Raw genomic sequence first — 12,616 nt, 5'->3', positions numbered from 1 at the left:
GGTGTGTGTTGGAGCAGAAGAAGTAAAAGCTCTTGGTCTTTGTTGCTTAAATATATAACAGAGGAGGACATTTGCATAGAGACACTCCTTATCTTAGGGTCAACGTGGGATAAATTCTTATATATACAGTACATTAATAAAAATGAGAAAACCTCCTCATCTTTTAAACATGTCTGTATTTTTTAGAGATATCTATCACTGCAGCTTGAGATTATCTTTGAACCAATAAGAAGATTAAGGCAGGTGTTAATGAGTAAGTTTATACACTATCAGGTGTTTTCAGGTGAATTTATAATAAGAAAACTCACAGAAATTATTATTCATCTAGAACAGGAAACTTTATTTCTATTCATTTATAATTCTGTTTAATTTAGAACCTTACATTATAACAGCATTATAAAATACATCTTGTCATGTTACTGAGAAACCTCACAACCACAGGAGGATGTAGTTACATAAATTATAGTGTTTTTATTTGTCCAACCTGTGTTTAACAACCCAAATAACTAATCACACATTATGGAAAGAGTGAAAAAGAAGAGAAAATGTAGATATTTGTCTGATAATGACTGATACTGAATGAGTCTCATACAGAATGCAGTTTGTGGATTCACTTTTTTTTTCACTTTATTTGTTGAGCTCTGCTGCCTCCTTCAGTTGTTTCAGTAATGTAAGCTCAGACTATGAGAACAGACTGTGTGTTAAACACAACACACTGCTGGAAACATGCTGTATTATTCCTGAATCCACTCATTAAACACTGATTCCAACTGCTGGTTAAAAATCCTGTAAAATGGAGGGATTAATAATGGTTCAGAATGAAGACTCTTTCAATAATGTTTTCTTTTTTATTTTAAATTGACTTTGTGTGACTGTGTTTTAAAATGCTGCAAACGATTCTGACTTCATTCCGGTGGAAGAAAGTGAAAGTGTGACTGAGATGATTTATTAGTTACACTGAGAGGATGTCTGTAACATGTCTCATAAGGTTTTTGTAAGAGGAATCCACTATTCTGTCTCACTGTGTGTTACGAGTGCAGTAATACACAGCTGTGTCTTCAGTCTGCATGTTCTGTCCTCCAATTGTTATTGTGTTAGTAGAAGTGTCTCTGGAGATGCTGAACTTATTTTTCAGTTTCTCACTGTAGTCTGTACTCCCACTAGCCCAGATGTATCCAATCCACTCCAGAGCTTTTCCTGCAGGTTGTCGAATCCAAGCTGTACCATAGCTCGTAAGTGAATATGAAACCTTGCACTGGATGGAGAGACTCTGGCCTGGCTGGACTGTCATGGAAGCAGGCCGAGTCAGTTCCTCACCATGCACATCTGTGGAGGAAAACACATGGTGATATCTCACACAATATATGCTGCACCTTTATTCTTCATCTAGTAAATGAATGAATTTGATAAAGCACTCACAAGAAGCAGCTGCCAGTAGGAGCAGTAGAGATGTAGAGAACATGGTGTGTGTTGTTTGGACTGGAGTCTTCTCTGTTCTCCAAAGTTTAACAGACACCATCACATCATATAAATAGAGTGAGATCCAGCTCTGACACTTGGATTTGTTTATCTGCTGATGATGGGAGGAGAATGTATCTGAAACGTATTTATATCATGAGGAGGAGATTCATCTGATGGAGGATCTGTTGGTTTATAAAGTCAACTATTTTATAAACATCGTGAACATAAGGAATGATTGGAGTTTTTCTTTTTGAACTGTTTGTATTTACGAATGATATGTAGTTCATGCTAATAAGCATATTACACAAGACATAAAACACTTGTTTGTGTGATGTAATGTTCATGTTAAATAGAAAGTACACAGTATTGAATTCTATAGTAATTCAAATTCTTTAAAAATGACCTTATAACACTTTCCAGATTGATGGACAGATTCTCTAAGATAACTGGTGACGTCCTTCATTCTTGCTGTTATTTTAACACACACCTGAATGCTCCAGAAAAGGAAACTGACAAAACTTCAGTTTTTACAGTATAGAGATATTATAAGTCACATTTGCTAATGATCAATTATTCAATGGCATTTTATTAGCAACACCTGGCTTCTCCATATTAGCTTCATTTTTGTTAAATAAATAATGAAATGGTGTAAAATGCCATGTGTTCTTGTTCATCTGAGATTTTATAATCTAATTTGAAGACCTGCTAAAGACTAGTTTTATTATTTTATACTACTTTTTATTATATCTTAGATATATATATGTGTAGCGTCTGGTACCGGTCATTTTAGATTTCATGTCCCAGGCACCCTAAATTTCAACATCTACTCCTCAATTAACCGATGACCACTCAGTTTTACGGTTTTATTGAGGGCTACACCCACAACTGGCTCCAGAATGTCTGGATCCTACACAAAGACCAGATAACCCCATGCGGCTTCCCCGATTGAACTCACACACACACACACACACACACACAAAACACAATGAGACATTCCTTTTACTAATAAAACCTGAAGATAAGGTACTCTAAGGTTCTCATTCTTATTACTTTTTGTAATGGTTTCTTCTTTTAAGGAAGGCTTGCCTGACTCAAAATTATTTGCTACTTAAAACAACATTGTATTTTAAAATCAGTTATACTCTAATTACTGATCATGGCATGTTAATGTATACCTGTTCTAATGCCGTATCTAAAGCCGTGAGCTTTGAGCTTTAAAACTTCGTTTTATTAATGTTCATTACTGAAAAAACTTGCTCACAAAGGTAGGTAGTCCCAAACATGCACAACATTTTTGCATCCAGTGCTTTTAATTCAGGATAGCCTGGCAGGAGATACTGATAAAATGTGTCCAAGCCCACAGAGGCAAATTTATCCTTCAACTTTTCATCATACTGCAAATCAGTTACAGTATTTCACGTTGCATATCAACGGGCACACCGGAAGCTCTGACTGTGAATGGTGAGCGAAAAACTGCGAATTCTGTCTCAAGTTCGTTAAAGACCTGAAATCGGTTCTCAAACTCCCTCAGCAACCCTGAAAGCTTGTATTTGTACTGTCTCATGTCAGGATTAATGCTTGCTGCGCACACATCTCTTAGACAGGGAAAATGAGCAGGGTCACCACTTGGCATCTGTGTCTCCCATAACGTGAGCTTTAACTTGAATTCATATATGCTGTCATAATACGGTTACAACCTTTTGCGTCCTTGCAATAATTTGGTAAGTCTATTCAAGTGCTCTGTAATATCAACCATCATTTTTTAACAAACTCCCCCTAACAGTACGGTTTTCATGCTAATGCGATTTCGCTGGCAATTAGGTAGCTGGCTTTCACTGCAGCATCACTGGCCTCTCGACTCGGGGAGAAAACAGATTGCTGTGACCCACCAGCATTTCATTTACCTTCTGTCTTTTTAGTTCTCCATGCAATCTGTTGTCTTCTCTAAATTGCCCCTCGGTGTGAATGAGTGTGTGAATGTGTAACATGACCAGAATGTACGCTCAGTGTTCCTGGGATGGACTCTGGAGCCTGCACTCTGACCCAATAAAACACTTCCTAATGATGACCGAATGACTGAATACATTACCCTGATTATTGTCTCGTGATACTGAATGATTATATGATTAGTTACAGTATATATATCCTTACACCTCTAATTCCAGTAGTTTTGTTCTCTATTAATAAGAGCACAGACATTTGTTCTCTTCTGGACTCCTGAACACATAAAACCTGCAGACGCAGACGGGGAAAATGAGCTGCAGTTTATTTACAGAGTCATTTAAATAAGAGAGCAAGAGGATGTTTTTGTATTATAACAGGGTGAATTTGCAAAAACACACTTCAGCTGTTAGATTTCATAGTTTCATGAATGAATCCTTCTTGAAAACAAGCAGCTGCTGCCCCCTACAGGTGATTTTTAATTCCAAGAGTTTGTTGTAGTGATGCTGCATTAAACATCTACATTTCAGTTTGATCTCTCGTCAGATTCTGTGCTGCTGAACAGACTCTGTGTTTCTAAATTCAGGAAATGAACCATCGACCTGTAGTGTTCCTGCAGCTGGCATCACAATCAGGAGGAATAAAAGCATGAATAGTACAGTATATAGTCCCAACTAGTCATCACAATCATTGTCCTAGAGCTGATTTACCTCCAGTCAAATACGTAAAGAAATCATAATGTAAATATGGAGCGTCCATGACCACTATGGAGGTGTTCAACCCACAACCACACACTGCTCACTGGATAGATGAGTGGATGATAAGGTACTATGTAAATCTCTACAACAGAATGTTTCTCTATCAGAAAGGGAACCAAATCGAATCATTTTTAGAAGACACCTCACTCATCTAAGGAACACATTAGGAAACCTAAATGTAGGAATGGTTACGTGGTGATGGTTTATTTCACACAGACGGCTTTCTCCTGCTCCTGTATTGAGAAGGAGTAAAGCTCAGTGACAGAAAGTAAGGAATAAAACACTTGGGGAGGTTTTGTTACAGAAAAATAATGAACACTGAATCAAAGCAGAGTTTCTGTTATCATCACAACATAAAAGTATTTTATTCATCACCATTTATAATCTTTCTTTTCTTTTATTATTTATTCATAGTTATGTTTAATCTTTTACTAGGGCCAGAAAAACAAGTTATTTCCTGTTATAGTGTTCATTATTACAGCTAGAAACAGTCCTTCCCTCAACAATTGTCCTGATACTGAGGAAAAAGTACAAACTTTTCTGTCCTGAAGACTTTCTCATGCTGTAAATAAAGTCACAGCTTTAACCCTGATCTCGCTCTGACACTGGAGACTCCTTCCAACGGCACTAAATAAACATTCTGTTTACAGAAATCTTCATCATATCAAACACTGCAGATAGTTTATCTTCTAATTAAATGTTCACAAACAATTTGTAATTCAGTGTATTCCTAATTGTTTGAGAACTTATTACTATTTAGTTGTGTGTGTTGTGTTATATGTTTACTGGAAGAATTAAAAAATGTATTAATTAATCTTTCATCAGTATAAACGTCCAGACAATGTTCAGAACAGTCCAGTAAAAGTCAGCAAGTGGTAACATGTAAGTCAGAGACACTGTAAACATTTTGGTTCTTTCACCTCCATGAATCTGAAAATGTGGGTTTGTCATGTGTCTATAGCAAGTCTGTGTTTTTGTACTGATGTCTAAGGGGAAGTATCACTGTGTGTGACGGGCGCAGTAATAAACTGCAGTGTCTTCTGTCCTCATGCTGTTCATCTGCAGATACACCTGCATCTTATTGTTGTCTCTGGAGATGGTGAAGCGGCCCTGAACAGCGCTGGAGTAAAACTTCCTATCACTATCACCCTCAATAGTTGCAACAAATGCCAGCCCTTTTCCAGGCGCCTGTCTGATCCAAGCCATCCAAGAGCCACCAAAGTTAAATCCAGATGCTGTGCAGATCAGTTTATGAGAATGATCAGGTTTGATGATCACTGGATCAGACTCGATCAGTGTCTGACTGCAGGAATCTGAAATAAAAGAATATTCAATGGTAGGAATTAACATTTTCTAAATGTTAATAAATGAAAAATATTTTAATCAATTTACAAATAATACTAACATTGAATGAAGATTGCTAGAGTAAAGTAACACAAAACTCTGCCTAGTCCCATCTCCATGAATTAAAATGTTTCCTGCTGCTGTAAATGAACACAAACTGCTGCTATGTTGTTGGGCTGAATGTTTCAGCATAAATGGTTCAAACACAGGATTTGGTTTGCATGACACACCCACTAGAGATATAAAAACATCATGTGTTTCACACAAAACATTGCTGTGTTGAGTGCAGCTCTGCAGCTGTTAATCACACTCACACCCCGTTTCATCTCCATATCAATTTAATGTGGAAAATAATTCAGCTGTTTGTTATTATTAATAATGATATGAACGTGTTGTGATGTAATTAACGCTTCCTGTGAAGGTCAGATTGAAAACTGATCTATTTCCAGTTCCCTCAAATGAATCTGAATCTCCACCATAATCCATGAAAATGATAATTAGATAAACGATCCTTTATGTGGTTATCAGTCATGTGTAGGCTGCACTCTAGAGAATTACATTAACACAGAAATGATTCTCATGTCTGCAAATTTCCTGCTTTCTGTTATGAGAAGGTGAATATGAACATGGCTGAAGCTGTTAAAGCCAAACTTACAGTACAGAGGTACAGATATTATGGGGAACAGAAATGGTTTCACTTGGCCTTTAGAGAGTCTGAATGCTGCAGAAACATATTTATAATTTCAAATAAACATTACATGGTTTAAAACAAAATGTTAATGAGCTCTTTAATAAACATAGGATATACCAGATAAATGATAACAGGACATGTAACTTGTTCAAAATAAACTCTGTGTGAAAATGTGTGTCTGGTTTTTGTACAGCTGCTTCCTCAGCTCCAGTCACTGTGGCTTGTCGGGCGCAATAATAAACTGCAGTGTCCTCTGTCCTCAGACTCTTGGCCTCTAAGTGCTGTGTGCTTGCTGAGACATCATCTGTTAAAGTGAGCTGGTTCTTCACAGACTCTGCATATATTGGTGCATTACTGCCTGTATCCATCCTGCCAAGCCATTCCAGAGCTTTCCCTGGTTTCTGTCTCATCCAGTGTATGTTTTTGCTTGTCATTGAATATCCATTTATCTTACAGGAAATATTCACAGTTTCTTCAGGTCTCTTTACCACAGCAGGTAACTGGTCCAGTCTGATCTCATCACTGCTGACACCTAGCAGATAAACAAAGATTATCAGAAAACAAAGATTATCAAGACAGTCAAGATATTCTGAGGGAAGAAATATACAGTACAGAAGTCTCAGGTACCTTTTTTTCTCAAGTAGTTTTTTTTTTTATATATATTTAACGTGGTGAATTTGCATAAACACACTTCAACTATTTCATAGTTTCATGAATCCTCAAAAACAAGCAGCTTCTGCCCCTACAGATGCAGACACAAAATATTATAAAGTTCTTGCTGTCAGTAAAAAAAACTTTCACATAAAACAACAATGAAAAAATAGATATATATTTTTATCAGCATGGTTTAAAAGAGAGAAAACTATCAGATACAGTATCAGCAGTAACATAGTAAACCATTTGGTTTAACTAATCGGTTAATTGGGAAATCAAAATTAGTCTCAATTATTATAGCACTGAGTTCTTTTTCTATCTTTGTAAAGATTTTCTTCCATATTTCTCAGTCTGTCGCATTGTGAAATAAAGGCAATATATATTACATATATTCAGGGAATGAAATAAATATTAGTGGCAAGCATCACTGTGTGTGACGGGCACTGTGTGTAACACTCCAGGTGTGTTTCATGCTTTCAGCTTCATCACTGCTCTTTAGATATTATGTCTTTTTAGTCCATCACTATGGATCACTGTAACATCCAGAAAAACATTCTGCTTTCTTAAGAAACTGTGATTTGTTTGAAACTGAATTTAATTATAGAAATAATTCAGGTCACATATTACAGCTGACTCAACCTGTCAGGAGCTCATGCCAACAACTTGTCTGTTTTAAATCTTTGTGAATAATTGAATCATTTAAAGCATATTCTTCTCTTTTTTCCTAAATTATTTTTGAAGAAACCAGAAGATGTCTTTTGTGAACATCAACTGCTAGATAGCAGCACGTTTCTTATGCAAAGTTATAGTGAACATAGTGAGAGCTTTCAGTAAACAAAAAGCCCAATAAAAAGACATTCAAGCTTCATAAAACCTCAAGATCCACAGCAAGGTAAAGTTCTAAATAAAAATAAATGTTAATAGTTTTATTTATATGACACTTTAAAAGAATAAATTCTGTTTAACAAATCAAAATAAAATCTATGACAAGGAACAATTATTTAGTGGACTTCAGAAAAGTAATATGGCCTGATCAATCTTACTCATAACTCAAATATAATGTGATGTTGGGATGTCAGGGTTTCTTTAGTAGATTTAAAAGTTATACATTTAACATCTAATTGTAGTTCCAAAATCTCACACTACAATCTCATCCAATCAACTTGCAGAAAGTTAGCTGATGTCGTCATCTCACTCTCCTGAGAAACTCACAAGGTGAAACATAGACACAGTTTCTGCCTCTAACAGACTTCTGTACTGGATGTTTTTGTACAGCGTCTTTGTTGATCTGTCTCACTGTGAGTTACGAGCGCAGTAATACACAGCTGTGTCCTCAGTCTGAAAGTTTTGCCCGTGTAAAGTCACAGTGTTGGTGGAGGCATCAGCTGAGAAACGGATCTTGTTCTTTAGTGAATCGCTGCTGCCAGTATCACTGGAGCTGCAGTACCAGCCGATCAATTCCAGTTTTTGTCCTGATTGTCGTATCCAGTTAGTACATTGACTAGTGGCTGAGTATCCAGTGATCTTACAGGGGACTGAAAATAATTCTCCAGGCTTAACCAGTATGACTGCAGGCTGAACCAGTTCAATACATTTAATACCTGTGAACAACAATCATGCCATTATTCAGGTGCATTCTATAAAACAGAAAAATGTACACAATGATCTGCATCTTTCCAAAATTCTCCACACACTTACCAGATGTAGCTGTTAACAGCAAGAGTAGAAGTGTAGAGAACATGGTTTGATCTGAACCTGAACCCAGACCCTCACTTCTCCTGAGAACACCTCTAATCATTTATGAAGGGGTTTGATTTGCATGACAGTGTTTAGGCTTTCGGAAGACATGAGGCATTTCCTACAAATGTGAAAACAACACAATCACCAAATATTAGTTTCTTACGATGTAGTAGATGAAACAGTGTGGATGATGCAGTCTGGTTTAATGAGATGGTGATAAAATGGAGCTGTAACGTCTTAATAAGAATAAGAATGTTGTAGTTATTGTTTATGGCTTTAATGTAAATCCCAGGAGAACATGTTCTCATATTTATGACACACTGTCAGTCCTTTGATCCTCAACATGTTGCTTAGATCCTGTGTGAATAAAGAAAGAGCGACCATCACAGGCCTTAAAGCTTAAAGAACAGCATAATGTTCAAACATTTCTAATGTGGGTGCAGTTTAAATATACAGGACACAGATAAAGACCAAAGGTTGAGTAAACTTTCTGTCTGTCAGTAAAAATGGAAAATTACTTGTTCTAATATTTAGAATTTCTAAACATTTTCCATCCATTTTTGTCTCTAATTATGTCTCTTTGTAGAAGCCAACATTCTGTTTTCTTATTTAAGCTTAGACAAAAAATTATCTAGAGTATCTCCTCCTAGGGCTTTGGAGCCACATGAACCAAATTCGGATATGTTGTAGAGCCTGGTCTTAAGTTTGTTGATATTACTTTTCTAAGCAATCCGAGTACCGGTACTTCCGGTACCAGGTCTCAAAGTGGCCTTTTTTCCCATAGACTCACATTATAAACTTTGGAGGTTTATAACTCGGCAAGCTTTCGGACTGTCTACACCAAACTCGGCCAGCTCCTTTAGGGTGATACTCTGTACAAAGGTTTAAATCGGTGTACCGACTGGCCTTTCACTTGTCCTGCAGCCCCGCCCCCAAAATATGCAAAATCAAAAAACTTTTTACAACATGGACATGTGACATATCAAAACACTCAGAACAATGAGGGGAACTTCCTCAAGAATATTTGGATGACATCGCATGCTCGTCTCCACAAGCATCGGGGTCCGGGGGGGGCAGCAAGCATCGGGGTCCGAGGGGGGGGAGGCAGCAAGCATCGGGGTCCGGGGGGGTGGGCGTTAGCAAGCATCGGGGTCCGGGGGGTGGGGGGGGTGGGGGGAGCAAGATTCGGGTTCCGGGGGGGGGGGGGGGGTTGGATAGCAAGCATCGGGGTCCGGAGGAGGGGCAGCAAGCATCGGGGTCCGGAGGGGGGGCAGCAAGCATCGGGGTCCGGGGGGGGGCAGCAAGCATTGGGGTCCGGGGGCTACAGAGCGGAACTAGCCACGGACGCCTGAATGCCCTACAGTGCCCCCGTCCAGCCCAGTCCCCTGCACACCTGTGACCGAGCCGGTTCTCATGGCTACCGTACCTTGAAACTGCATTTGGATCCTCACTCACCTTTGTCTCACCATGTCTCATCGTGAAACTAAGATAAATGCTGATGTCTTTTATTCTTGCTGTTATTTAAACACACAACGAAAGGCTCCAGAAATGCAAACTGGCAAAACTTCTGTTTTTATAGCGATATTATAAATCACATTTGCTAGTGATCAATTATTCAATGGCATTGTATTGGCAACACCTGGCTGCTACTTACCCTCTTAATTCCTGTGGAAGTGAGGGTGTACTTATTTTTTCACACCTGGCTTCTCCATATTAGCTTCATTTTTGTTAAATATATAACGAAAGGGTGTAAAATGTTAACCTGCTAAAGTCCAGATAAATTTTTATTATGTCTTAATAGAAAACCCAGAATTCAAGAGGGTGCACTTTGAGGGTACCACTCTGACTTACAAGTGGTAACATGTAAGTCAGAGACACTGTAAACATTTTGTTTCTTTCACCTCCAAGAATCTGAAAATGTGGGTTTGTCATGTGTCTGTAGTAAGTCTGTGTTTTTGTACTGATGTGTAAGGGGAAGTATCACTGTGTGGTTCACGGGCGCAGTAATAAACTGCAGTGTCTTCTGTCCTCATGCTGTTCATCTGCAGATACACCTGCATCTTACTGTTGTCTCTGGAGATGGTGAACCGGCCCTTAACAGTGCTGGAGTAACGTATGTCACTACTGCCACTTGAGATAAATGCAATCCATTCCAGCCCTTTTCCAGGCGCCTGTCTGATCCAACCCATATGTGAGCCACCAAAGTTAAATCCAGATGCTGTGCAGATCAGTTTATGAGACTGATCAGGTTTGATGGTCACTGGATCAGACTCGATCAGTGTCTGACTGCAGGAATCTGAAATAGAAGAATATGCAAAAGTAGAAATTAACATTAAAAATTAATTAAAAATGTTTTTTAAATGATGTAATAAATAATACTAACATTGAATGAAGATTGTTAGAGTAAAGTAACACAAAACTCTGCCTAGTCCCATCTCAAAGAATTAAAATGATTCCTGCTGCTGTAAATGAACACAAACTGCTGCTATGTTGTTGGGCTGAATGTTTCAGCATAAATGGTTCAAACACAGGATTTGGTTTGCATGACACACCCACTAGAGATATAAAAACATCATGTGTTTCAGACAAAACATTGCTGTGTTGAGTGCAGCTCTGCAGCTGTTAATCACACTCACACCCCGTTTCATCTCCATATCAATTTAATGTGGAAAATAATTCAGCTGTTTGTTATTATTAATAATGATATGAACGTGTTGTGATGCAATTAACACTTTCCTGAACTACACTGAACGTTATAATCAAACCGTGTAACCGAACATGATGTTCATTCTGGTATAGGCTGAAACCCTCTAGAGGCTTTATCTGACAAATCCAGAGAGAAAAAGCTGAGAAGATTCTAGATCAGGTGTTTTTAAATCCTAAAGAAGATTTGTAATCTCTAGTGAGCAGAAGAGAAAGCTGAAATCTAATATCACAACAGCTAGAAGTTGAAACTATTCTTTATTCTTCTTCTTCTTTCTTAATCAAAAGTCTAAAATAATCTGCTTCAAGAAATGGAATCAGGAGTGAAGCAGGTGACTCGTCTTCTCTAAATTGCCCCTCGGTGTGAATGAGTGTGTGAATGTGTAACATGACCAGAATGTACGCTCAGTCTTCCTGGGATGGACTCTGGAGCCTGCACTCTGACCCAATAAAACACTTCCTAATGATGACCGAGTGACTGAATACATTACCCTGATTATTGTCTCGTGATACTGAATGATTATATGATTAGTTACAGTATATATATCCTTACACCTCTAATTCCAGTAGTTTTGTTCTCTATTAATAAGAGCACAGACATTTGTTCTCTTCTGGACTCCTGAACACATAAAACCTGCAGACGCAGACGGGGAAAATGAGCTGCAGGTTATTTACAGAGTCATTTAAAGAACCGGAATATGAACATGTCTGAATCTGAACTTCGTGTGAGCAAGAGGATGTTTTTGTATTATAACAAGGTGAATTTGCATAAACACACTTCAGCTGTTAGATTTCATAGTTTTATGAATCCTTCTTGAAAATAAGCAGCTGCTGCCCCCTACAGGTGATTTTTAATTCCAGTAGTCTGTAGTAGTTATACTGCAGTAAACATCTACATTTCAGTTTGATCTCTCATCAGATTCTGTGCTGCTGAACAGACTCTGTGTTTCTAAATTCAGGAAATGAACCATCGACCTGTAGTGTTCCTGCAGCTGGCATCACAATCAGGAGGAATAAAAGCATGAATAGTACAGTATATAGTCCCAACTAGTCATCACAATCATTGTCCTAGAGCTGATTTACCTCCAGTCAAATACGTAAAGACGTCATAATGTTAATATGATACATAATGTGGATTATTATTATTAATATTAACAAGTGCTAGAAGAGATTGTTATAAAGAGGAAGACCTGAGTGCTGAGTGTGAATAGATGATGTTGTTTACAATAAAGGTCTCTGGGGTGCAGCTTTCTGCTGAGGGAATATTTACAGCTCACGATGACGTGCTTGTGTAAGTTTTTGTACAGCTCTGGAGTCTGTTGTG

General features: G+C 38.0%; 2 gene segments (V, D, J or C); both read right to left on the bottom strand.

Moving 5' to 3' along the window:
* Positions 1-5,052: 5,052 nt before the first annotated feature.
* LOC113651546 lies at positions 5,053-11,024 on the bottom strand. The segment is given in 2 exon segments: positions 5,053-5,473; positions 10,973-11,024. Coding segments are annotated over 2 exon segments (366 nt in total).
* On the bottom strand, positions 8,023-8,753 carry LOC113651545. The segment is given in 2 exon segments: positions 8,023-8,450; positions 8,548-8,753. Coding segments are annotated over 2 exon segments (408 nt in total).
* Positions 11,025-12,616: the final 1,592 nt, after the last annotated feature.

The sequence above is a fragment of the Tachysurus fulvidraco genome, chromosome 15 (genome assembly GCF_022655615.1).
Source record: "Tachysurus fulvidraco isolate hzauxx_2018 chromosome 15, HZAU_PFXX_2.0, whole genome shotgun sequence".
NCBI lineage: Eukaryota > Metazoa > Chordata > Actinopteri > Siluriformes > Bagridae > Tachysurus > Tachysurus fulvidraco.
This window is presented reverse-complemented; position numbering and strand designations above follow the sequence as displayed.